The sequence below is a fragment of the Vicia villosa genome, unplaced genomic scaffold (assembly GCF_029867415.1).
Source record: "Vicia villosa cultivar HV-30 ecotype Madison, WI unplaced genomic scaffold, Vvil1.0 ctg.000339F_1_1, whole genome shotgun sequence".
Taxonomy (NCBI): Eukaryota; Viridiplantae; Streptophyta; class Magnoliopsida; order Fabales; family Fabaceae; genus Vicia; species Vicia villosa.
The window spans coordinates 858404-884885 of record NW_026705151.1 but is presented as its reverse complement, the minus strand read 5'-3'; the positions used below and the strand labels follow the sequence as shown (position 1 = coordinate 884885).

General features: G+C 32.7%; 1 protein-coding gene across 1 annotated transcript; it reads right to left on the bottom strand.

Moving 5' to 3' along the window:
* Positions 1–1403: 1403 nt before the first annotated feature.
* LOC131626982 (phytyl ester synthase 2, chloroplastic-like) lies at positions 1404–26482 on the bottom strand. Its single transcript, XM_058897817.1, has 13 exons — positions 26173–26482; positions 8423–8530; positions 8164–8322; positions 7764–7868; positions 6932–7038; positions 6452–6573; positions 5542–5650; positions 4855–4985; positions 4280–4649; positions 3237–3350; positions 2285–2370; positions 2060–2169; positions 1404–1985 (listed from the first exon to the last, which is right to left on the bottom strand). Exons 1-13 carry the CDS (start codon positions 26456–26458, stop codon positions 1795–1797), a joined length of 1998 nt encoding a protein of 665 aa, XP_058753800.1. The 5' UTR covers positions 26459–26482; the 3' UTR covers positions 1404–1794.

Here is a 26482-nt window from a genome sequence, read left to right as displayed (position 1 = left end):
TGATATGTGAATGATTTATGCAAATGACTAATGTGTAAATATCTTATGAAAATTCACTTTTTGTTAGAAACAAATTTAGTTTATGAATGACTAATGATTTATGTTATCCAAAACTACCACTATAACTTTACCAACAATATTATCTCAGTTATCCTTAAAAAAAGAAAATTATCTCATAAGTGCATCTGAAGATTATAATACATATTCACCCTTTGTCGTCAAATATACGAGGAAATGTGACAAACACATTGCTTGAAGGATGTATCTGAAGAATGGTGGTTTTTTACAATTGATTCTTATTCTATCAGTAAAATTGTTTTTTTACATTGGTTTATGTTGTAACCAATCTAAAATGTGTTAGGTTTTTAATGAAAAAAATATCATGTAACAGTTTGGTGCTCTTCACGTGGCTCTCTTGTCTCCATTTTCTCATGCTTTGTATCAAAGTAATGCATGTGCTCCGGCCATCTTCCACCCCTTTGGTCCTCTTGAACCACCATCATCATCTCTATGCTCATCATTAATGCCCGTTGAGGCAACTTGTGCTCACTTATACTCACCTCACCAATGCCCAATACTTTTGTCTTTCTCTCTTTTCATCATTTATCCATCATGTGTTAAGTTTTTTTTAGTATCGGCCTACATGCTCTACGTTATTTTTAAGCAGGGGTGGCCAATGTACATATTTGTCCTGTTTAGTCATGTTCCGCAAAAACCTATAAAAAAAGGATTTGACAAATATAGTAGAGGTTGTAGACCTAAACTATTAGTTTGTCTTACGAAAAAAATGAGGGCGGAGCACAGCCGACAAACCTTGCACTCCTAATCTAAAAATTACAAAAATTTATATTAATGCACGCACCCACAATAAACAGGACAAAGGCAGACACGATAGAGGGGGCAAACCTAAAACTTAGTTCGCCACACGAAAAATATGGACAAAACAAACATACCGGACAGACCAGCCACATTTTGTCACCGCTAATTTTGAGCAACTTTGTATTCCTAATTTATGGAAATTTTCCTTTATGATTGGCCGTGTTTTATAATGTCATGGTGTGGTTATTGGAGGTTTAAATATATGAAGGGCTAACATTTGTTTTAAATATATGCAAGATTAACACCTCTAAGAGGAGGCGTGTCACCTTGTCCGACATTTATATAACACTCGTACGATACATGTTAAAAAGGTCAACCAAGTGTCCCAAAAATTGTTTCTTTCTTATCTTTGACACTCTTCAACTCAGTATCAAGCACCCATAAAACACTCATAGAACATGTTGTATTGTATGCTGAAATTGTTTTAATGATGATTGTTGTTATAATTTGATTATTTGGTTTTTCTACATGCTGTTTGACAATAAATTTTAAAAATAAAACAACATTTTTACAAAGCAAACAAATCTCAAAAGTTGGTCTGAGTTGGAGAAAATGGCATAAACACAGACCAAAGGACCATATAGGTTTATCAGACTTTTCAATGCAAACAATCATCCAAACTAAAAACCAACCACAGAAAGTATTGGAATGAATTCCAAACACTTCTGGTGTGTGAGTATAGACGAAAGAAATATAGTTTCACTATGATAGGGAATGATAGATTGATACCTCGTACATGGTTCAAGATGCCATGACCCTAGAATAAAAGTTTACAAATTTACCTGCAACTTGAGTAGTTATGATCCTTTCCCAATCACTTATTTTTAGCAGTTGCTTCTTTTTAATTTAAATTATAGGAAGATTTGCACAATGGTCCAACCTTCTATAGGACATACCATTTTCTGTGCAGAACAATCAAATTTCAAAAGTTGGAATGTCGGATGTAGGACCGTGTGTAGCTTGGTATAATGACCGAGTCAATACATTTCTATAGGGGTCACTTTCCCGTTTTTCCTTCAAATAAGCAATGCATCTCTCTACCTCAGTTTTCACTTCAAGATATAATTCTTGAGACTTGTCCTTGTTCTTAAGTTCCTGTTTCCTTCCTGTCAAACAATATCTCAAATTTTACCACCACATTTTAGTTATTCCAAGTTGAGAAATACGCATTGTGCATTACCTTCCGTTTCAATTGGTTTTCCAAAATAAAAGTAGAACCGGCCCGGAACTTTAGGCAAAATTCCAGGTGGATACACTTGTTGATTTTCCACCTCACCGCCAACACCAACCCTAATTTAGCAATATATGAGGGACAAAAATAATGCTTATGTGTGTGTGATAAAAGATGGAAAAAAGGAAAGTATATAAAAAATGGTATGAATCAACAAAAAGCAAAGATATATACCTCAACTGCACAGCCTCATTTTTAAGATTTTCTATTACAGAGCTAAGGTAAGGAATCCTCATGAAGTCATCATAATCAATCACAATCTGAAAAGAGCAAAGACATATGGCATTGTGATATTCAAATCTAGGTTTAAGATATCCACAAAAATTCTAATATGGAATTTTCAATCCCTCTGTTATTTGCTACGGTGAGTGTTACAGTACACAAATTCTTCATAGTGCCAGATAGATTTTCACGAGATAGAAGATAAACTCCTACGTGGTGTATTGGGCCGTTGATTCAAGCAAGACCATAAAAGTATGTACTTCTTCTGGGTTTAGTTTGTCTTTAATGGGTGTTGGCAGAAAAGAGCTCTCTAGTTGATAGAGGATTGTTCATGTGGCAAGGGAATAGGCTGTTGAGGCTTCATTGGGGTAGTGGTCATGGAAGCAGAGAAGGTAGTGAGAGACGGCGGTTGCTGGGAGACTTGACAGAAAAGTAACATAGGAGTTTCTTGCTTTTTTTTCTTTTAAACATACCAACTCCCTAAGACTACTCAACGATTATAAATATGTCACAACATGTGTGGTTTCCACTAATTGCTGAACCTTTCCCATATCTTATAAATGGAAATAGCTAAATGCTAGAAGAGTACAACATAACTTCCATCCAAATGGCTAAAATGAATCCAAAATCTGATCTATTGATCCATTTCAGTATGCAATAGGCCTAAATGCTGCATTTACCACAATGCAATCGAAAACTTTTGATGACAGCTTACAAGGAAATTACACTAGTAGTAACCAAAAATTAAATCCGTACAGTTCATAATAACTTACTGAGTAAGAAACTATAGTAGAATTATGCTTCCCATAAAAATTGGTAAGGGGTTGCCTTCAATGCCAGCATTTTGAGAAAAATAATTACTTTGTAAAGGAAAACCATTGGCTGATTAAATACTGACACTTACTTGACCAAGATCATCTTCTCCAACAGAACCAAAAGGTACGATTTTGGCTCCAAATCTGGCAGCCATCCTGACAAACTCTGATTGTTCAGGCCAGAATAACTTGTATTCTTCACCCTAATAATTATCACAAAATGATAGAGAATTTAACAACTCTAGTATAGTTCAGTGATTAAATATAAAGATAGAGACACAGTGCAGCTCAAAAAAATAAATGCTGAAATTCCAACATTAAATGTGAATTCAATAATACAGTAATCATTTCCTTTCTTTTTTTGACGCCTCGCTTTCTTTTCTAAAAACTAGAAGGATACCGTCTGTTGGTGAACACTTTATAAGACTTAATACTTAAGACTTTTGGTTAAGATGTGGTGTCTCTCTCACTTGTGTGGTTGAATGTGATGATCCCCGGACACCCTCATAGCCCAATACCTCTGACATCATCTTATATGTCTACGGATGGGATTGCAGTTGTTGCGGAACACTAAATGTTGCTTCATCAGCAAAAGCCAGATGCACCAGACAGACAGTATGCAAGTAAATGGTGCATTAACTTCGACAATGTATGGAAACAATGTAGGTGATATGTGTATGGGTCATCTCACTTATAAAGTGTTCAACCTTCACTTTTCTAAGCAGGACTTCCAAGTCACACTTGTACATAAAAATATTTTATTTTATTTTTTTGACAGATCCAACGTGTGATATTAAATACCAAGCATTTGATGCAATTATATGATTATGCTGGCAAAGTAATATTCTTTTTCTCCAGCACATCCAAGACCTACTACAATTCATGAATTTTATTTCTTTTTACCTTTAAATGAATTATAAAAAAAGAGGTTATAAGGTATAACTTATAACTGATAACTCAATCAATTCATATAAATCACAAGCTCTATCTAATCTTCCTAACCAGCTGACTGCATTTAGTTCCAACTGTTCAAGAAGAACAAGTCAAAGATTTCAAATAAAGTCAGGTGAGCAAAACCGGATTCCATGAGAAAGATCAAACTCAAAATAAAGAGCCAACATAATGGATTTACCTTCCTATGAAAAGCCTCGCGAAACCCTCCAGGAAATAATAGGACATGCGACTTGGAAGAAAAAAGCTTGAAAAGGTTAGTTGCTGTTACAGGTACAATACCCATAACTCTTAACCAGTCAAAAAAAGATACTTTTGGCAATCTTCCACTTTTCAGTCTCTTAAACATAAAGGGATGTGCCATTCCTCGAACAATGATGTCTCGTTCGGTATAAGTTCGAGTTAACAAGGAAACTTTGTCCAATGCTAGTAGCATGTGATTCCCAACTAACAAAACAGGCCCCTCTGAAGGAATTCCAGCAAGGCCCTTTACAATCTTTCCATCCTCCAAAGTAGAAAGCATTACAGAGCTAGTGATGAAGTTAAACAAACTGGAAGCATTATAATTGAAAGGTGTTAAATGCTATTATTTGATTACAGATCAATTCAACTAACAAGAATAAACAAATATGAATTGACAGGCATACAATGTCATCAAGACATCAATATCAAACAACTCGTGATGGTAGTTGCACCATGAATTCTCTTGCTTTGTGTTAATAGATTAAATAGTCAAATTTATTCAGTAAGTTTTACCTGTATGATTCTATTATTTTGTTGACCTCATCTCGTGTAGGCGGTATGAAATCTGAAGCATAGTCATGATACTTGCCACGCCGGTAGTATGTAGTTTCCTTGATTATCGTTACTAGGTCAAGGCTGCCTTCCTGCAAAGGCCCCAAAGCTAGGGTCAGTTAACCTCCTACTGGTTTGACATCATTTGTATCAAACGAATAAGATCGTGATGCATTCCTGGATGGAAACTTAACGGGAAGCATGTGTTGGAATTGGAAACCCAACAAAGCACAAGTAGAAATAATAAGAGGAAAATGCGGCAAACAACACACAACAGAATGATTGTTTATTAATTGATGGAAAAGTGGAATTACAGAAAGGGAAATGACCCTAGATATGACACAGAGCAAGCGCCTATAGGTGGCTAGAGCCTCTTATTCATGACTAAGCAACAGAATATTTTTCAAGGTAATCCTCTCAACCTCTCATCCATTCCTTATATTGTGGAATCGTACAATCATTCACTCTCTGCACTCTCTAACAGAATTACTGCTCTTTCCCCTTTTTGCCCCTTCTAGAATAAACTCTCCATACCTTGGGCCCATTGGGCTGATGCTAAACCATAACCTCATTTGTCTCATTCCCTGTCACATGGTCTCTATCAGCATGCCAATAGAAGAAAAAAAAAAGAAAAGGAGAAAAGAATACCAGGAATAGGAAATGGCCAATGTCATCAAATTTACGGAGTTCACAGTTAGGCAGTAACTGACGTAGTCTTTCACCTTCCTGTTGGCTAGGTAGTAACTGGTCCTTTCCACTAAAAGAACAAATGAAATAACTCAGTTTCATCTTGCAGAAAGAGTCATACACTGAAAAAGGAAAGTGCCATGTGTTTATGAAAAGGAAACCATGGTATGTATATAAAAGAAAAGGTTTAGAAGTAATTATTATAGTTCTTCCTCAGTCAATAAAGATAATTAGCAGTTATTTTAATTATTTCCATTATCCTAGTCATACTGTTAGTGCTGATTTATCATGGCTTATAGGAAGATGTCAGTGGGCCATTTACTTTACAGTTATGGAGGTTCTGTTAGCAGAACTCTTCAAATGGTTATTCCATCTATTATGAGTATAGTATTAATCTAATAACAGCAAAGATGGATTTCTACAATCTTTCTCTATCTAATATTAATAAATTTTCATTAAATTGGTTGTTCGCACTAAACACTCTTTTTATCAATTTCTTCAGCAATAGCATTGTGATAGGTCTTTTATTGTTAGTTAAGAAGTAGTTATTTGTTAGTTAAATAGTTGGTTAGTCAGTTAATGGATAGTTAATAGTCTGATAAGAGGTAGTTAGGTTAAATAAGGCATGCTGCCTATTAATAGAGAGGAGGATTAGAGAGGGGATTATCTTATCATACGAGAGGAATAGGGCCTTTTGGCATTGGGAGGTTGGCAGACCCTTGAAGTGCTTCCATTGTTCGTAATCAAAGGGTATTCTTCCCCATTTTCAGTTATAATATACCTGTTGGTTCTATCATATTTCTGCTATTAGATAGGACAAATGATTCGATATAATGACCAATGTAAGTTATACAATCACAAGGAGATGAACCTGCAAAGTATCAAAGTCTGAGCTTTTATAGCATATAGGCGTGAATCAGCATATGCTGAAGGAGACTTGAGCATCTTTAGTTTCCACAAAAATGTTTCTTTTGGTAAAATGCCTGCAAGAACCTGATAATTCAATCAACAAAAGATTTTCAGTATTGAAAGTAAATGAAGTGAAAGCTCAAATGAGCAACAACTAGTCAGATCAAAGAAAATGCAGTGATGTGCAACCACGGTCTTCCAAAATCCAGCATATTCCACTTTTACAATGTTTAAATTACAATAGGAGAACGAAAATAAGTTAGCCAATGTTCACAATATTTATTCTGAATTATGCTTTAAGCACTTTCAATGGCATTAACTCATTATTACTCGCACAACATGCTTCAAATATTCAAAGCATAAAGAAAAAGTCACACACTGCTCTTCTAATTGAAATTGTTTTTATTTAATTTTTTTAATAAAAACAATAATAGAACCTTACAGGAAGAGATGATGCAAAAGTGTTAAAGTCGCCTAGTGGCTCTCTTGCTGCATTTAGTAGTGGAAGTCCTTTCACAGCATTATCGAACACCGTCCTTAGAATGTCTCCTAATGTTAAAAGAAAAGTTGAAGGCAAAAATATAGAAAAGTATCATTTTCTTTGGTAAAAGATAAAGACGGAATACAAGTTCACTATGATATTTGAACTTTACCAAAAAAAACAAGGCCTTAAGATGTTGGAGTGAAAAAATAGCATAGGTTCCTAGTGACATAGAGGAAATAAAGCATTTGCTAATTTAATTAACTAGAAAACTATGATTCATAAATAAATTAAATTTTAGCAGAATGCATAAGCTGAAAATAAATAAAAAAGAATTAAAGACAAGAACGAGTAAAGGCATGAAACATTTACATGGTTAAGAGAAAAAACTAGATCCACAACAATCTCATACGCCATAAACCATAGTGGGTAAATCCTATGAAAGTAGGGATGAACAGACATAAATAATGGTGGGTAAATCCTATGAAAATAGGGAAGTAGAGACATAATATGAAATTTACAGGATTGTCTCAAACAACTTGGAGGCACAGTTCCAATCTTATAAATTAGAGTCCTAATAAAGAGAAACACAATATTTAAAAAAGAAAACATCTTTGCTGAAAGAAAACAATTCTTCACGTAATTCTCGTAAACTAGATTCGTTTTCTGCATAACATTCAACATTTTCAAGATATATTAGGAGCTATGAAGATAAAAATTGGACTAAAGGCACCTGACATGGGTGTTGAGAAAATAGTACATAATAAAAAACTGCAAAGAAAAATGAGCAAACCTGCACTCAAGCTGAGAATGTTAGGCAGAGCAGGAAAGTGTGTGGCAGGCAACACGTCCAACAATGATGTTAGAAGTTGCACCTGGGACCTACCGAAAGAAGTAGCTGCCAAATAGGAAGGTCATGGTCAGATGATCAGGTACTTTATGATTCTTTACAGATTTGCTGTTACAGTAAAAACAACTTGGATATTGTTAAGGAATTTTCACTCAAAGCTCTAGCTATGAAATGGATTTTCACTGAACCATTTCCAATAAATGGCATTACTCGGAAAACACTAATCTCCAGCTTATTCATAGGCAATAACAGACATCTTACTTGAATTTGCCAAAATTAGTATAAGATCACTAAAAGGAAAGCTAATAAATCTTATCTATATGACTAAAAGCTAAAAAGTTACCTGGATTTGCCAAAATTAGTACAAGATCAATATGAGGGTTACGAGCGGCAATAGCCAGCGCAAGGCAGCCTCCTAGGGATTCTCCGACGAGATATATGGGCCTATTTGGTGAACGCTGATACTCTAACCTAACTGTTGTCTCAACTAATTTCACAAGGTCTACAACATGAAAATAAATAATGATGGAATACACTTCTGAAAAAGAAACATAATGTATATGGTAAGAGAGTTGAAGATGAGCAGTAGAAGCAAAAATAACCTGTAAATGGTGTTCGATCGGCAAATGGAATATGCAAGCACCACAAATCAAATAACCTTCCGAGTTTGTGATGGTGTGAAACAAGTCCCAATCCCACGCCATCAATTCCTGTAAATGTTGGAATATAAGCTTGTGGTTTGATACATACGGCATTAGATTACATGAATAAATATTGTGGTGAAATAAACTATGTAATTGCAAATGAGGTAACAGGAATCGTAGAGCTGGAAGCATTGTGCGAAGTAAGACGCTCTCATCTCACACAGCATCTCAGCTTCAGATAGTTGCCACAAGAAGGTGGTGGCATTTCCGCCACCACCGAAACCTCAATCCAATTTTCCGATCTCTGCGTAATCTCATCAAGAAAAATGGAAACCAGAGATGGAAGTGAAAGAGAGAGGGCTGAAAGTCTTAGTCGTATAATGACCCAAGCTATGAGAGAAAAAAATAAACTTCTCAAAACTCTCTTCCCCTGAACCCCTCCATTGTTTTCATTCAAAGTAGATTAGTGCAATTTTTTTTTTTAACCAAAAGAGAATATATTAAAATAAAAAGAGAAGGTTACAAAAGAAGAGGGGACAAAGCCAAAAACCTCTTAAAGAAGAATTCTAGATCTAGGGAAGCCTTGCTTATCTAACAAGAACTCATGCCTAATTTTGTTATGAACATGGTGGAACCAAGTAATAGTATTGCAATCTAAACCGATGCTAGCGAGAACATCCGCACAAAAATTGGCCTCTCGATAGATGTGGGTGATTCTAAAATCAATATTCATCATGTGAGCCCAGCACTTAAGCCAACGAGATCGGAGATTCCAAGGAACCAAGGCATGGTTATAGAAAGCATCAACAACAAGGGTGCAGTCGGTTTCCAACCAAAAATTTCCTAACTTCATATCAACAGCTTTTTCCATAGCCACCATAGCAGCAATTAACTCAGCATTAGCAGGTGGTTCGCAGCCGAGAAAAATGGAGAAACTAGTAACATGATTGGCGTAACAATCTCTGAAAATACCCCCGCCGGCAGCAATCCAAGGAGAACCTCTAGCCACACCATCCACGTTGCATTTAATCCAGGAAGACAAAGGAGGAGACCAAAGAACATCAACACACCCATAGGCCTTGGAAGGATTCAGCTTGACATCGAATCTTTTGAGCAAAGCGAAGTTTGAAATGCTGTTATTGGATTTTCTTTTAGTCAAATTGCCGGCCAACTTAACTTGAGCCGCGATGGCAGCAACACGAGCCCTCCAAATATGATAGAATATGCTAATAACACTGGTTTTAACGACAGTTCTAGCCTGGGCAGACCAATCCTTATCAATAAGATTCAGGCAGTCTTCAAAATTTCTGACTTTAAAATGCATATCACACGTATCAGCAAGCCAATTCCAGATTTTAGAGGCAAAGGAGCATTCAAAGAAAAGATGGTCCATGGTTTCAGCCTTAGATAAACACAAAGAGCACATGGAAGGAAGGCTGAATCCTCTAATGACATAGTTGTCATCAGTAGGCAACTTGTGATGCATAAATCTCCAAACTACCATGGAGTAGGAAGGAGGAGAATCTTGATTCCAAGGGAAGGAGGACCAAAGCTTAGAAGGACATGGTTTGTGAATTGTTTGATAGGCAGTTTTGAAACTGAGATCTCCATGCTTAGAGTGTCTCCACACAAAGGCATCATCTTTGTTGAATTCAGGAATAGTGATAGTAGATATAGATTGGAGAAGGTTAGGAAAAACCAACTGCAGATTAGGTTTGATAGCCCAGCCTTGAGGGGTCCACAAATCACACACCATAGTCTTCAAATTAGAGTGAAATCTTTCAGGAATTTTGAATTTAACTGCCAGAGGTTCACCAAGCCAGTTATCCATCCAAAAGTTAACATTCCTACCATTGCCAATAATCCAGATGCTGTTTTCTTTAACCAGCTCATGAGTCTCCTTTATACCATTCCATATGGAAGATTTGATAGTATATTTGATTATCTTGCCATTTCTGATCACCCTACTATTCAGGAGCTGAGACCAATGTTGATCCTTGTTCATAAATTTCCAGCAGAGATGCATATTTGTTGCTTTGTTGTAGTCTCTAAGAGAGATAATACCAAGACCACCTTCATCCAATCTTTTGCAGCAATTCTTCCAGGCTACAGTGATGAGCTTTTTGTTTTCAATGCTACCAGTCCAAATAAAATTCCTCATCCAGGTCTCCATCCTTTTAATTAAGCTAGCTGGCCAGTTGTAGATGGAAATACTATGAATCATCATGCTGAGAACCACAGATCTAACAAGCTGCACTCTGCCAGCCATAGAAAGGAGCTTTGCTTTCCAAGAGGCTAGCTTCATCCTAATGTTATCTGCAACATGAGAAAAATGACAAGCTTTAGGTTTACCAACAAACATAGGCACTCCAAGGTACATAAAGGGAGGAGTGGCTTTTGTGAAACCAATGATGTCTGCCAGAAGACAATGTCTATTGGAGGACATGCCACCAGCATAAATTAAAGACTTGCTGAAATTGCAAAGTTGCCCAGAGCAGCTAGCATAGTCCTTAAGAAGATTGGAGATTGCAGTAAGAGATTTGACATCACCCCTACAAAAAATCATTATGTCATCTGCAAAAAGAGTGTGAGAGTTAACCATATGATTCCTGTTAGCCTTGATAAGATTTATTTGATTGTTGCTGACCAGCTTAGAAATGGCTCTGCTAAGAACATCCTCAGCCAGGCAGAACAGAAGAGGAGACAAGGGATCTCCTTGTCTCACTCCATTAGAGCATTTGAAGAATCCAACAAGATTGCCATTAAAGTTTATAGACATATTAGCAGAGCAAAGGATAGTTTTAATCCAACTACAAAATTTATCAGCAAAACCAAAGGCCTTAAGAGTTTTAAGAAGAAAGTCCCAACTAAGAGTATCAAATGCCTTAGCAATATCAATCTTTAAGGCAACATTCCCACTAAAGCATTTGTTTGGGAGAATATTTATGGCTTCAGAGGTGTGACAAATAGCATCCTTAATGCTTCTACCATTAACAAAGCCTTTTTGTTCTTGAGAAATAATGTAAGGAAGAATAGTACTCAGTCTATCAGCAAGAATTTTAGCAATGATCTTATACTTGAAATTAGCTAAAGCTATGGGTCTATATTGGCCTAAGCAGTTAGCATCCTTAGTTTTAGGTATGAGGACCAAAGTATTGGAATTGAAGTTGGGCAGAATCCAATCATCCAGGAAAAACTGAGTAACAGCACTAACCACATCAGATTTGATAATGTCCCAGTAAGTATGGAAGAAAATGCCTCCAAACCCATCCGGGCCAGGGGCAGATTCAGCATTAAGGTTCAAAACAGCTCTATGGATCTCATCAAGGTTGGGAATTCTAGTCATCAACTCATTAGAACTACTGTTAACAAGAGATGGAATGACATTGGAAATGAGGTCATTGTTTTGAAGGGTAACCTGTTGGTTAAAAAGAAGTTTGTAGTGACTTTCAATGTGTTTTTCCAAAATAGCAGAATCATTAACCACCACATCATCAATAACAAGAGAGGAAATAAGGTTAGTTTTCCTTTTAATCTTAGCATAAGTGTGAAAAAATTTGGTATTTCTGTCCCCTTGAGCATGCCATTTAATTCTAGCCTTTTCATGCCAAAAGACTTCTTCCATAAGTAAGGCTCTCTCAAGATTATGTTGAGCCTTTAATTCCTTGTCATGCAAACTATCACTGTAACCTAAAGTGTCTATATCAGTCTGAATCTTTTTAAGGTCATCCTCAGCATTCAAAACTCTCAAGTGTATGTCTCCAAAGCTCTGCTTGTTCCAAACTTTAAGTTTTTGTTTCAGAATCTTGAGTTTCTTATCAAGGACAAACATAGGACAACCATATATCTTAACCTTCCAAGTATCTTCAATAAGTTTATGGCATTCCTCATTCAAAGTCCACACTTTGAGGAACTTAAATTGAGATTTAAAGCTAGTTTGATTTAAGTTAACAGTTAACATAATAGGATAGTGATCAGATTTAATTTTAGGGAGAGTATGACAATCTATGCTACTACAGGTGTCTATCATCACCAAGTTGCAGATAGCCCTATCCAGCTTCTTCTCAGTTCTATGTCTACCCCTCCTACCATTACACCAAGTAAAGGAGTTACCTAAAGTGGGTAAGTGTATGAGTTGATTGGTGTCAGTCCACTCAAAGAAGTCTCTGATCGGGACAGAAGCAGGTGTGTGGCTCCCCCTATACTCATCAGAACTAATGATAGTGTTAAAGTCTCCTATAAAACTCCAAGGAATGGAAGTGTTTTGACTGGTTAAGGATTGCCACAGGTTTCTTCTAGCAATATAATCAGTAGATGCATATATGACAGAAAAACCAAACATCATATTATTCAAATTAATAGTAAAGGAAATGTGTTGATCGTCAGAGAAAGTAATAGTAGGATCAAAATTGTTCTTACAGAAGCACCAGAGATTGGGAAGCATGTTGTTTCTAATATTGAAGGCAAAAGGTTTTAAGTCAAACCTGGATAGCCAAGCCATAGGGAAATTGTTAAAATTCATCCAAGGCTCAGCTATGAAGATAAAATCAGGAGAGTTCCTTTGAATCAGCTTCTTTAGGGCAACTCTAGAAGCATTGTTAGCAATACCTCTAATGTTCCAATAGAGGCACTTCATAAGGACAAGTTGGGTTTGCTAGGCACCTGCCTATTGTTGACAAGAGACAAAGATTTTTTTCCTCTCCTTCTCTTGGATGACACCAATTGGAAGTCTGTATCTTGCAGAAGGTCCACTCCATTATCATCTGCCCTGTCTGCTGCTGCCATATTGTCCCATGAGTGGAGAAGAAAGTCTTTGACCTGTTGCTGGTGAGCTTCATCAAGCTGAGTTTCAGGCACAAATTCAACTACTTGTGTAGCATCAATGTACTCACTTTCAGTGTTTCTGTCTTCTTCAGATGAATCCTGGATATTGTTGGTTTGCAACTGTTTGGCCTTAGAGGATTCCTCAGGCTGAGTGTTTGTGTGACCCTTGTCCATTTGGGGGGTATTGTTTTTATCAGTCGAAGCTTCCTTTTGAGTATCCAAAGGGATAAAAGGATTTACCAGTGTGGGAGGATTTTTAGTTTTGATCTTGCCATCCTTGACAATGTTACCCTCAGAATCTTTTCCTTTAGCAACCTGATCTTTTCTTTTGCAATTTTGAATGGCATGTCCAATGCAAGAGCAGTAGGTACAGAATTCTGGAATCTTTTCATACTCGATATCAACAAAAAAAGCAAATTCGACTCTCTCAACGAGAATCTTATAGCTGAGCTCTTTAGTCAAGTCGAGGTCCACCAGCACCCTAACAAAGTGACCAAAGGGTCTATCAAATGCTGACATATTCGAGGCTGAATCAATGCAGATTGGTGTTCCTACACTGCTTGCAATGGCAAAGAGTATTTTCGGCCTCCAGTACTCTTGCGACAATCCATGTATTCGTATCCAAACCTGAGCTGATGTCTGTTTGAGTGTGGAAGGAACAAAATCCTTAGTCCAAGGGAATAGCTTGAGAACTCCCTGAGGAATTGACCAAGCACCAACCGAGCGTACTCTCTGAACATCTTCCAGCGAAGAAAATGCAAATTCAAAGAATCCCTTTCCTAAAGAAGTGACTCCCCATTTACCTATGGCTGGCCAAAGTTCCATGAGTTTGCTTTTCAGATTAACGACTGTAAGGGGCGTGGCTCCTTTCGACCAAATCACTCTACCATGAAGGTTATGCTTACAAGCTTCCACACCAATTTTGTATTCCTCTTCTGGAATCGTGATAGCCAGCCTATCTCCCTTGAGGCAAGGAGTGGGTAGTTGGCTTAGAGGGATGTCGCACACATTGTTTGCAACCACAGACGAAAAGGATTTAACCTGTAATGGAGGTTTTAGAGTGTCATTTTTAGCCGTCGGGTCTCGATTTGGAACGGAGAAGGAGGTCTCTGGAAATAGTAGTGAAGCATCCATGAAGATAAGAAAGGAGGAAGCTGAGAGGTGAGAGAGGAGGAAGGAGGACAGCAAACTAGCCGTTACCGGGAGAAAACTAGCCGTTGCGGAGGAGTATCATGCCAATTGGCTTAATTGCAATTTTTTTTTTTATTCTTCTATTTTAAAATTCAGATTTGTTATGAATAAAGATTTATTCTTCCTTTTCATTGGCATATTCTCTATTAATAGATGTGACTTTCTATGTTTCTTGGATCCTATAAATAAGACTCATATTATAATGTAAATGGTACTTTTGACGATGATAATACAAGATTACTTTCACTTTTCTCTTTCTCTCACTTATCTCTCCTTTATCTCTATATTATTTTGGTTAATTTCATAACACGTTATCAGCACGAAATTCTCAGATATAATAGTTATTTAACCTATTATATATTTGATTAAGATAATATCAATTATAATTTTGATGGATCCCAAAAAAATTGCAAGAATAATATTAAAATATCTCATAAGGATTTCATAAAGGTTTTTTTCTTGTATCATCTAAAAGTTTATAATTTTTAATATGCTCATAAAAGATTGTCATTCTAGAAGAACGATACAAATAATTTTAACGCATCGCAGGATAATGGTTATATTTTGTAGATCATTGTTTATAACAAATTATTTATATATTTCTTGAAGAATTTATCAAGTATCCTTGAAGGATAACAAAACAAATTATTTGTAGATCATTGTTTAATTTATATATTTCTTGAAGAATTTATCAAGTATCCTTGAAGAATAACAAAACAAATTATTTGTAGATCATTGTTTATAACAAATTATTTATATAATTCTTGAAGAACTTATCAAGTATCCCTGAAGGATAACAAAATAATTATTTATATAGTTCTTGAAGAACTTATCAAGCATCCCTGGAAGAATTTAGTGATATGATTTTGTATGATTTTGATAATCATGAGATACAATTATATTGGTTTTGAATATATTGCCAACCATTACACAGATTATATATACTTCTTGATGCTTCAAAATTAGGATGGTCAGTGTTTAATTTCTGTCATCAATTGTAATATCTCATATTAAACAAAGTCTTGTTGATACTATTTTTTTATATCTTATTATTTCTAAATATTGATATTTTATCAAGAGAATTGAGACATTGAAACTTTATTTTATTGCTACTAACAAAGTAATCTCACTCTCCATATCCATTGGTACTAGTCAAACAATAAAATTAGTCTCTTATGTCACTAGTTAGTGATTTGGTTTATATAATTAACATGTATCATTCTTTTTTATTGTATAGACTATATTTTTGCACTACAAAGTTTTTTTTTTACAACTATGTTGCAACACACACACACATATAACTATAGTCTAAAGTTGCTACATATTTTAAAGTTGTTATAATAGTGCTTAGATTTCTCGTATAAATCTTGATTATACTATTCTTTTCTATTTACAAGTATAATGTATGGATGACATTTGTAACAACTATCAACTTTTTCATCGAGTTTGTACTACATTTATATTAGTATAATTGAAGCACGTGACATTGTAAACCAGAAATTTACAAATTACACTTAAATGTATTGTTGGTAATTAAAATCGGTTAAGTGATCTTGGATATAATATGATGCGAATAATTAATATTGAAGAACCTGAAGTTTTTTCAGTCCAGTAAATTGTTGTGTTTCTAAAGGAAATTAAAAATCAAAAAAATTGATTTTTTCATGACATTAATTGTTGCATTGACCAAAATATCATGAAAAATATTTATTGTCTACTCACAACCAAAAGCTTGTGAAATTGTCTTCTCAGAAAATGATCTCATTTTCTGAATTTTTTCTTTCCAGAACTTTCTTGATAAGTATCACATATATTATTAAAAATTGATATTGAACATTGTAGCATATGTTCATATGAAAAAAAATGGACTTGAAGATCCATTCTTTAGACGTCTAAAGTCAGTTGTATGACTGATACTTATGAGGTTATAACTTCTAAATTATACTTTGGAAACCTGCAATCAAGTACATTAAATATTTATTCGCAACAAGCCAACAAGATACTATATCTTAATCCTCCGTAAACTTACCATTTATTCTAATATTTCTCATCTAAGTGAATATTTGGATGTGTTGTGTATACTCCAATTACTCCAATATAATACATTAAGATGAGTCTTGAAAGAATATTGATATGAATCTCAATTTTGAGGATATGATTTGAGCAAATAATAAAACACTTGATTGCAGTCCAGTAGGCTGATTATCACTTAATAAATTATTTTTTCAATATTAGTGGGAGGGAATAAGGAGTTGAAATCATGAACGAGAAGTTCAAATAAACAATTTTAAATTTTGATCCCCATAAAAACCAATATGAACCAAAAGTTCGAAATATTTTATGGTTTTAGTTTATGCATCAACTAGATGATCACGTGTTTGTTTGTTGTCAACTTGCAACCAAACGTTTACGAAATTGCTAGCTCAATTGATTTGAATAAGAACTCATTTTCCCGAATATCATGTCAAGAAAATTAGTCTTGATAATGCTACAGAATTTTTCATCTCAAGCATTTAATGATTATTGTATGTCTACTGAAATTGATACATTGAACATTCAGTAGCACATGTTCATACAGAAAATGGAATTGCAGAATCATTTATTAAACACATGAAATTAATTGCTAGACCGCTTATTATGAGATGCAAACTTCCAATTTCTGCTTGGGGACATGCAATTTTGCTTGCTCCAATATTGATTCACATCAGGCCAACAAGTTATCACACCTCTTCCCTTTTATAGTTAGTTTTTCGTAAAGAACATAATATTTCCCATCTAATAATTTTTGGATGTGCAGTGTATGTTTCAATTTCTCTACCCCGACGCAATAAGATAGGTTCTCAAAGGAGGATGAGAATATATGTTGGATATGAATCTCCATCTATCCTAAGTACCTTGAACAAACAACAGGAGATTTATTCAGTGCTCGTTTTGTTGATTGTCATTTTGATGAATCAAATTTTCCAGCATTAGGGGGAGAGAATAAGAAGCTGGAAAAAGATATCAATTGGAATGAATTATCATTATCTCATCTTGATCCTCGAACAAAACAATGTGAACTAGAAGTTCAAAAGATAATTCAGCTTCAAAACTTAGTAAATTAATTACCAAATGCATTCACTGATCCAAAAGGTGTGACTAAATCATATATACCAACTTCAAATGCTCCAACAAAAATTGATATCCCTGCTGGACAATCAAATGAGTCTCGACCACGCCTGAAGCGTGGCAGATCAATTGGTTCCAAAGATAAAAATCTCCGAACAAGAAAGGGAGCTAAGAATAAAGATGACCCAAATGAGGATATAGAAAATTTAAAAGAATCTTCAGACAGAATAAACATTTTATCTCCATAAGAGATTGATCAGGTACCTGAAACTTATGAAAATAAAGAGATCTCGATAAATTATGTCCATAATGGAATACAATGGAACCGACATGAAGTCAACATTGATGATATTTTTTATACAATATAGCGCTAAATGTGATGAATGACAAAAAGGATCATGAATCAACGTCTAGTAAAGTTTGTACACTAAGTGAGGATTGGCCTAAATGGAAATATGTAATTGAAGCAGAATTAAACTCACTTCACAAGAGACAAATGTTTGGACGTGTAGTTCAAACACCTCAAGGTGTGAAGTCGGTTGGATACAAATGAGTTTCCATGCGAAGACAAAATGAAAATAATAAAATTGTGAGATACAAAGCTCGACTTGTTCCTCCATAGATGCAAGCACTTTTCGATGTTTAATAAGCCTTGTAGCACATGAAGGGCTTAATTTGCACATGATGGATGTTTTAACAGATTATCTATATGGTTCACTTAATAGTGACATTTACATGAAACTCCCTGAAGGATTCAATATACTAGAGGCACGTAATTTTGGATGTCGAGAAAATTACTCTATCAAATTGAACAAGTCTCTCTATGGGTTGAAAAATCTGGACGAATGTGATATAATCGCCTTAATGAATATTTACTAAAGGGTGGATATACAAATAACTCAATTTGTCCTTGTATTTTCATAAAAGGATGTGAAAAATAATTTGCAATAATAGTTGTCTATGTGGATGACATAAATATTATTGGAACTCCTGAAGAGCTTCCAAAAGCTTTAAATTGCTTAAAGGAAGAGTTTGAGATGGAGGATATAGGAAAAACAAAATTATGTTTAGGCTTACAAATTGAGAATTTGGACAATGGAATATTTGTACATCAGGAAGGTTATATAAAAAAGTGCTGAAACACTTATACATGGAAAAATCTCATATGTTGTCTACTCCAATGATTTTTATATCATTAGATGTAGAGAAATATCTGATCCTTTCAGGCCTCGAGAAAAGGATTTAAAAAATTGATTGATCCTAAAGTACCATATCTTAGTGCAATTTGAGCACTAATATACCTTGTTAATTATACACGTCTTGATATATCATATGTGGTCAATCTATTAGCAAGATACAATTATTTAGCTACACAGAGATATTCAAACAGAGTCAAACATATACTTTGTTTTTGTAGAGATGCAAGTTACTTGTCAGACTCTCACAATGGTAGATCAGAAACAGGTTATTTGTTTACATGTGATGGTACAACCATTTCATGGAGATCTATGCAACAACTCATAACAACAAGTTCATCAAATGATGCGCTACATGAAGTCTCTTCCAAGAATAATTTAAGCAACAACTACAAAAAATATCGTCTCACATATAAATATCTGCATGATGGGGGAGAAATACATATGTTTTGCACTCTTTTTTCCTTCACCATGGTTTTGTCCCACTGGATTTTCCCGGTAAGGTTTTAAATGAGGAAATTCACATTCAAAGGATATTGTACTCTTTTTCCTTCACTAGAATTTTTTCCATTGAGTTTTTTCTAGTAAGGTTTTAATGAGACATAACCTCAATGGACATCCAAGGGGAGGTGTTATGAATAAAGATAAAAGTGGATATTCATCCTTATTCTTCCTTTTCATCTTCATGTTCCCTATTAATAGATGTGACTTTCCATCTCCCTTTGGTCCTATAAATAAGGCCCATATTATAATGTAAAAGGGTACTTTTGAAGATGATAATACAAGATTATTTTCTCTTTTCTCTTTCTCTCACTCATCTCACCTTCATTTCTATATTATTTTGGTTAATTTATTTATGTTTTTTTAAATTTATTTTTTTCAAATTTTAATCTCCTTCTAAGTTAAGATCAAAATTTGATGACATAAGAGATGACTTAATTATGTGTCAATGCTACATTTTCATTAAATAATTCTAACTCATTATTATTCATTTAATTATAATTATTTTTTAGAAAATTACAAAAATTAATTATTTAAAATTTAAATACCAAAATTTTGAACACCAAAGAATTCAATCCTCATAACCATTTAGACATTAGAAAAAAAGTTACTTAGGTGAGAATAGGTTGGACCGAGTTTGACTTTGTCGAATCTGAGTTTGACTTACTAAATAATTCAAAGCCTTAGTCTGACATACGACTTATCATAAACTTATTTTTTTGCCTGAGTCTGATCTTTTCGAAAGTCTGATTAGTCATTAGTTTATTAGTTTGCTTAAAAAGTCTATATCATTTTAATATATGTAAATAAGCAATTTAACTAATGATTAAATATACTAGAAAATCAAAAGTACAATGAAACTAAATGTTTGTTTACATTGACTTATTTAAGGAGTATAAGTTTTGTGAGATTATTTGTTTGGAAGAATTTATGTAAACAACTTATGACTTTATTCATAAGATTTTTTCAATTTATTTTCACAAATTCTTCGAGATAACTAAATTTTATTTTTATATTTTAATATAAAATACACAGTACAATATAAAAAGTAATAATTTTATTCATATTTATTAAAATATACTAGTTTAATAGGTTTATAAGTTTTTTTTTTTTATATCATATGGTCTAATCTATTTAACTAAATAGACTTATAAAAGAATTTATGTCATTCTACTCAAAATTTGACTTGAACATGTATAGATTAGACCGTATGTCCATGCTAATTAATTTAAACAATTCCCATCCCTAATCTTACCACTCAACCACTTAAGTTTAGCTGAAAGTTTTATAGTAGGACTAATATATAACAAATTCCCGTCTTCCTCCCACCACCTATTTTACTGGTTTTATGCTTTCATTCAAGCAGTATATATCAATACTGCCATACAACTTTCATTTTGAATAGACATTATTGTTTTAACAAACTTCCTTCTTTCTCTCACCACCTATTATACTAGTTTTATGATTTCATTTAAATATTGCCATAAAACTTTCACCTAAGGTGGTTGAGTGGTGAGATCCTTCTTTAATAAATACAAAAGGTTGGGAGTTCAAATCCCTTAAATTGTAAATTAGCCTGCGTGAATTTCAAGTATTATAGTAGCTAGTACTAGTTGGTGTGGGGCTGCTAGTGGAGTATTTGATTAGTCTGTTTGTATCAGTGGGGGGTGTAATTTTGTATTTAGTTTTTCTGGTGTATATTGTACCTGTTATGGTACTACAATGTACTGGTTGTATTTACTTCTAGCTAGGGGTGTTCATGGGTTGGGTAAACCCAATAAACCCAGTAAAACCCACCTAAACCGATTCAAAAAAGTGGGTTGGGTCGGGTTATTGGGTGATAACGGTTTTCAAAAATGAAAACCCATTCAAAATAATTGGGTTATGGGTAAACCCACACCCAACCCACAAAACCCATGGGTTATTGAGTGACTATATTTTTTCTCTTTTTTTATAATTTGACAAGTGATGACTTTGATGTTTTTAATTTTGCTTGCTTCAATTTCAACTTTTTGAACATTTTTTATTTAGTAAGTAATGATTTTAACTTATTTAGGATGCCACATTTTGATTATTTTGATGCTAATTTTAATAAATTGCAAGTATTTTATGTAATTCTAGGTTTTACTGTAATGTAACTTTGGTTCTTACAAATATATGTTTATAATAAAATTCATTATACATTTTGACATTTGATGTTTTAAAAAATAGCAGTAATATGTTAAACTATTTATTAAGAAAAAATGTAACATATCATTAATAATTATATAAGGAAAAATAATATTGGGTAACCCATTACCCAACCCAATCCAACCCACAAATTTGTGGTTTTACCCAAACCAACCTAATGATATTATGGGTGGTTATTTTTCCTCACCCAAACCAGTGTACCATATACGGGTTGGGTTATGGTTTTGGCTAAATTCAATCCAAACCGACCCATGAACACCCCTACTTCTAGCATGTCTCATGCTGGAATGGCTTCTAAATTTTCATTAAAAAATTAAAGGATATAATTTAAACTCTACCATAAATATAAATAAAAGAGAAAGAAAATAGTGCAATTTAAAAACACTTTAGAGACTCTCTTTCTCTCATTATTGTTTCTTCACACAACATAAATGTGAGATGATAAATAAAAAATTATAAATTAAAGAAAAGAGATAAAACTAGAAAGAAATTAATAAATAAGAGAGTTGGAAAGAAAAATATAAAAGAGGATCCAAACCCATAAAAAAATAAAATAATGAAAAAAAACTGCAAGACATAAGTTAGGAGAATCTCTAACCCTATCCTTGGATCTCTTATCCACCATGCGAGTTGTAAAAAATATCTCCCTGTTTTTGTAAATGTACCTCGGGAAACACTTTTTTATAAAAAAAATTTAGTTTTTCCGTAAGTACATCTACGGAAGCGTAAAAAACACATTAAACTTAAGAAAAATTCAAATTATTTCAATTTAGCAAATCTTACGTAGATGTATCTACGGAATGCGTCAAAAATAGTTCTGTTATATTTTCAAATCAACTACATTTCACTCCTAAATTTCAATTTTGTATACAAAAATGGAACATCAAATTATAGTGCAATTTATAGGATGTATTCTTTTGGTGTACTATTTTCCATAGTTTAGGGTTTAAAAATATGTAAATTGATTATAATTTGATGTTCCATTTTTTAAACCCTACGACGCACTGTAATTTGATGTTCCATTTTTTAAACGCTAAATCCTAAGACAATGGAAAATAGAACACCAAAAGAATACATCGTATACATCGTATAGATTGCACTATAATTTGATGTTCTATTTTTGAAGTGAAATGTAAAAGATTTAAAGTATGACAGAATGTTTTGTATGTACATCTACATAACATTCTGTTTTTAACGTTTCCATAGATGTACCTACGGAAAATTTGCTGAACTGAAATAATTTGAATTTATTTAATATTTAATGTGTTTTTAACGCTTCCGTAGATGTATCTACGAAAAAAACCAATTTTTTATTTAAAAAAAGTACTTCTGAATGTACATCTACGAAAATAAGAGACATGCATAATTAAAATTTTGTCATGAGAAAATCAAAGAGTATAATGAAATATAATCTGAATTTAGGGATGCAAACTTAAAAATACCAGATATGTAAAACCAAAAAATATAAAATAATAATTGGTACAAATTTTAAAAGTTGAGGTAAAGTTGGACAAACGGGCAGATAGATTCAGTAGTTTAATTTTTAAGGTCTAATTTTGATCATTAAAATTTTGATTTTTGGCAAATCCGACCGAAACAATCTTAGGCAATCTAAATTAAATAACTGAATCAACTCGACACACAATCCGATCCGATTTCAATTGAGCCGTTCACATTTTGTCGATCTCTAAATTGATGTGTGTCCGCCACTGTTGAGTGCTCCAAGATTAACCTTGGTATGCTTCTGTTTATATTCTAAATATAGTAATCCAAAAAATAATAAATAAATATACTGTAGTTTAAAAGCATAGTACACTAGCATGCCGTATAGGTAAGTATACGTCAAGGTCAAAGTTTATTGTGATTTCTTTTTTCATTATTCATTATGAGAACATGTCAAATAAATGTCGGAATTGATAGATTAGTCTGATGCTTAAACATATTCAGGTATTGTTTGGTTGAGTTTTATTTGGTTGTAAAACTTATTTTTAAATTGAAATTGACAATAAGGATTTTATAAATAAAGTAAAAAATTGTTTAATAATATTTATAATTTTCAAATTTCAAAGTTATTTTATTTAATATATAAATAAAATAATATAAAAAAGTGAAAAAATTAAATGAATATAATTTTATAAATATTTAAAATTATTTGAAAATAATGTTGGCATGTGAATGAATAATTTTTTTTTGAATTAGATAAAATAAAGTAATATAAAAAGAATTATGGAAATGTGTGTTGAAGTGAAGAATTAAAAAATAATTTATAATAATGTGATGGTATAAATTGTATTCATTGAGATTCGAAGATATATATAGTTATGTACATATAAATATTCTAATAAATTATTATAAAATTACTTTCAACCGCTTTAGTAGAAACTCCTTAAATTATATTTTTATTTTTAAAATAAAAGTCACTACTTAAATTATATTTTTATTTTTAAAATAAAAGTTACTTTTTTTATAAGAAGCTTTTTGTAAAAATTGTTTGGCCCAACTTTTCCTTTAAAGTTGAAGATAAGTCAATAAAAAATCAGGTCAAACATAATCTCAATATGTGATTACGACTTTCAAACACGTTGCAATATAATCATCTTTCTCTTTCTTATAGAAAATAGGTTTAATATTCTATTATGTGGTCTTGTATGTTAATTTTTAAAATTATTCTGGTATTTTAACTTAAAATATTTATATTAATTTTTTAATTCTATAAAATGTATTATGCTAATCTTTTTCAATTAATTATCAACGAATTATTGACCAATTTTTAAGTTTTTTTTATTGTTAATTAAATAAAATAAATGATTAATATATTATATTTTAAAGAATTAAGAGATCAATAAAAAATTTAATTTAAAAATTAAAACGAATTCCAAAATTAAAATATAGTAAAAAAAAAAATTAAACCTAAAAAATCAAGTCGATGTATGAATATGAAAATTTCAAAATTTGAAATGCGTACTATCGAATGGTGGAGCCCCTCCAAACACTCAATCTTTAAAGACTTGACAAATTAAATCTTAGAAGTTATTTTTGAATAAGTTTTAATTTATTTTTAAATTAATTAATTGACTAAATTTAAAAATAAAGAAAAAACAAAAAACATTATGTGTAATCTTATTTTTTTAAATATCTACATCTGTATGTAAATTTAATTGAATATTACTAGCATGTGTCCATAGAGCACATGTTAAAAAATCTACAAATAAAAAATTTCTCTTTAAAAAAATAATTTAAAATTAGGACTGGCCTAATACATGTTTAGGTCTAAGGCGGGTTTTAAAATGAAGTCTAATATAAAATATTTAAAATTTATTTATTGAATTTTAAGTTTTAAAATTATTTATGAAATTATTTTAATTAATTTTATTTATATGTTTTAATTGATAATAAAAGTGATTTATGGTATTAATCTTAAATAAACTTTTTAAATTTTTATATTATTATTATTATTAATGTGAGCTCATCATAGCATGAAATTGTAAAATAAAAAAGCCTAAATATTTTTTTTAAAAAAAGTCTATTTATATTATATTTTATGGTGTCGGTCAATGTTTACCATGTGCATTGTTGTATTTAATGTCTCTACACTAACTTTTTTCCATTCTTTTATGAGTAGTGCTATTTAGTACGAAGCAATTTGAAGAAGAAATGCAAGAATGATTATGTGTCACTATTTTAGTGGTAAATTTTAAATTAATTTTAAATTTAACTTCCTTTTTTAATAGGGATCATGGGGGTTGTAGTGATAATGGATGGTTGAGATCTATTCTTGCATTTCTTGTTTTTTCACTTTCTTACTAATAAGCATTTTCCTTCTTTTAATGATAGTCTATCTTCAAATTAAATTAAATTGGAAGTAAAGCTAGTAAACCACACAATAAAGCAATGCAATATTAAAATGTCGAAAGTGAATATTACTAAATAGAAAAAATTAATTTAGAGGCCAAAGACAATAGTTTATGTGACCTACCGACCTGTTTAAAACATTAATTATATATTTATAATAAATTTAATAACAATTTTCAAGATAACATTTTTTTATTTACTTCTTAAATTGTACCTTTAGGGCACATTTTCCAAATTAATTGTACCTTTAGGGTTATTTTTTAATGATTAATTTGTTTTATCTAAAATAGAGTTTTCAACTTCTTAAATTGGCCTTCTTAAATTGGCCGCCACTTAATGTATTTATAAAATTTGAAGATATAGAAATAACAAAAGATTTGAAAACCTTATACAAAATAGGGAAGTTGAAGATATTATCATAGTGTATAGAAGATGGCATAATAGGAAGACTAGAGATTATCCTATTAATTTAATGGTTTAGTAGCCTTCGTTTTTGTTTTTCTTGTCTGATAGTGTATGGCAGATCCTCGTGATCGCCTTGTATCGCTTGTTTTTTGAATTAATCAAAGTTTATATTGGTTAAAAAATAAATTTGTTTTATTTTTTGAAAAAATAACTATTGTAAATTAATTTTAAATAAATAAATGCATTACTAATTTTTCATTCGATCTCCCATTCGACAAAATTTAAGGATTACACTTTTGAGTTATTAAAGGAAGTCAACAAAGATTAAAATTTGTGTATACTTTAGTAGAAAAGCTCTACATTAATTTTGTTTAAAACAAAGATTTATGTATTGGTTTAGAAGTTTTTCAGCAACTAATTAATAACAAAACAATGACTGACCTGGCAAGAACAGCATCAGCGGAGAATTCTCCAACGGCAAACCGCAGTCTAACGGCGAAAACCACCGCGGAGGTCCACCGTCTGCTTTTATCAACACTTTCGCTTGCTCCAAGTATTCTTTCCAACCACTCCGTCTCTGCTTCTCCTCCATTGCTCCAACACTGTTGACTGACATGGCAAACCGAGCAGAGGTTATGCTCCGTATACTGCCTGACTTAAGTTTCAAGGCCTGAAACGGCTGCTTGCGGCGGAAGAGCGGGGAGAAACAAGCTCCAGCGGCAATCATGGTTGTTTGGTTACTCGGCAGCGG

Coding starts and splice junctions, on each gene's coding strand:
- LOC131626982 (XM_058897817.1), bottom strand. CDS start 26,458: ATGATTGCCGCTGGAGCTTGTTTCTCCCCGCTCTTCCGCCGCAAGCAG. Junction 8,531..26,172: donor GCTGATGCTGTTCTTGCCAG/GTCAGTCATTGT, acceptor CAACATTTACAG/GAATTGATGGCGTGGGATTG. Junction 5,651..6,451: donor CAGACTTTGATACTTTGCAG/GTTCATCTCCTT, acceptor TTGTTCTTTTAG/TGGAAAGGACCAGTTACTAC.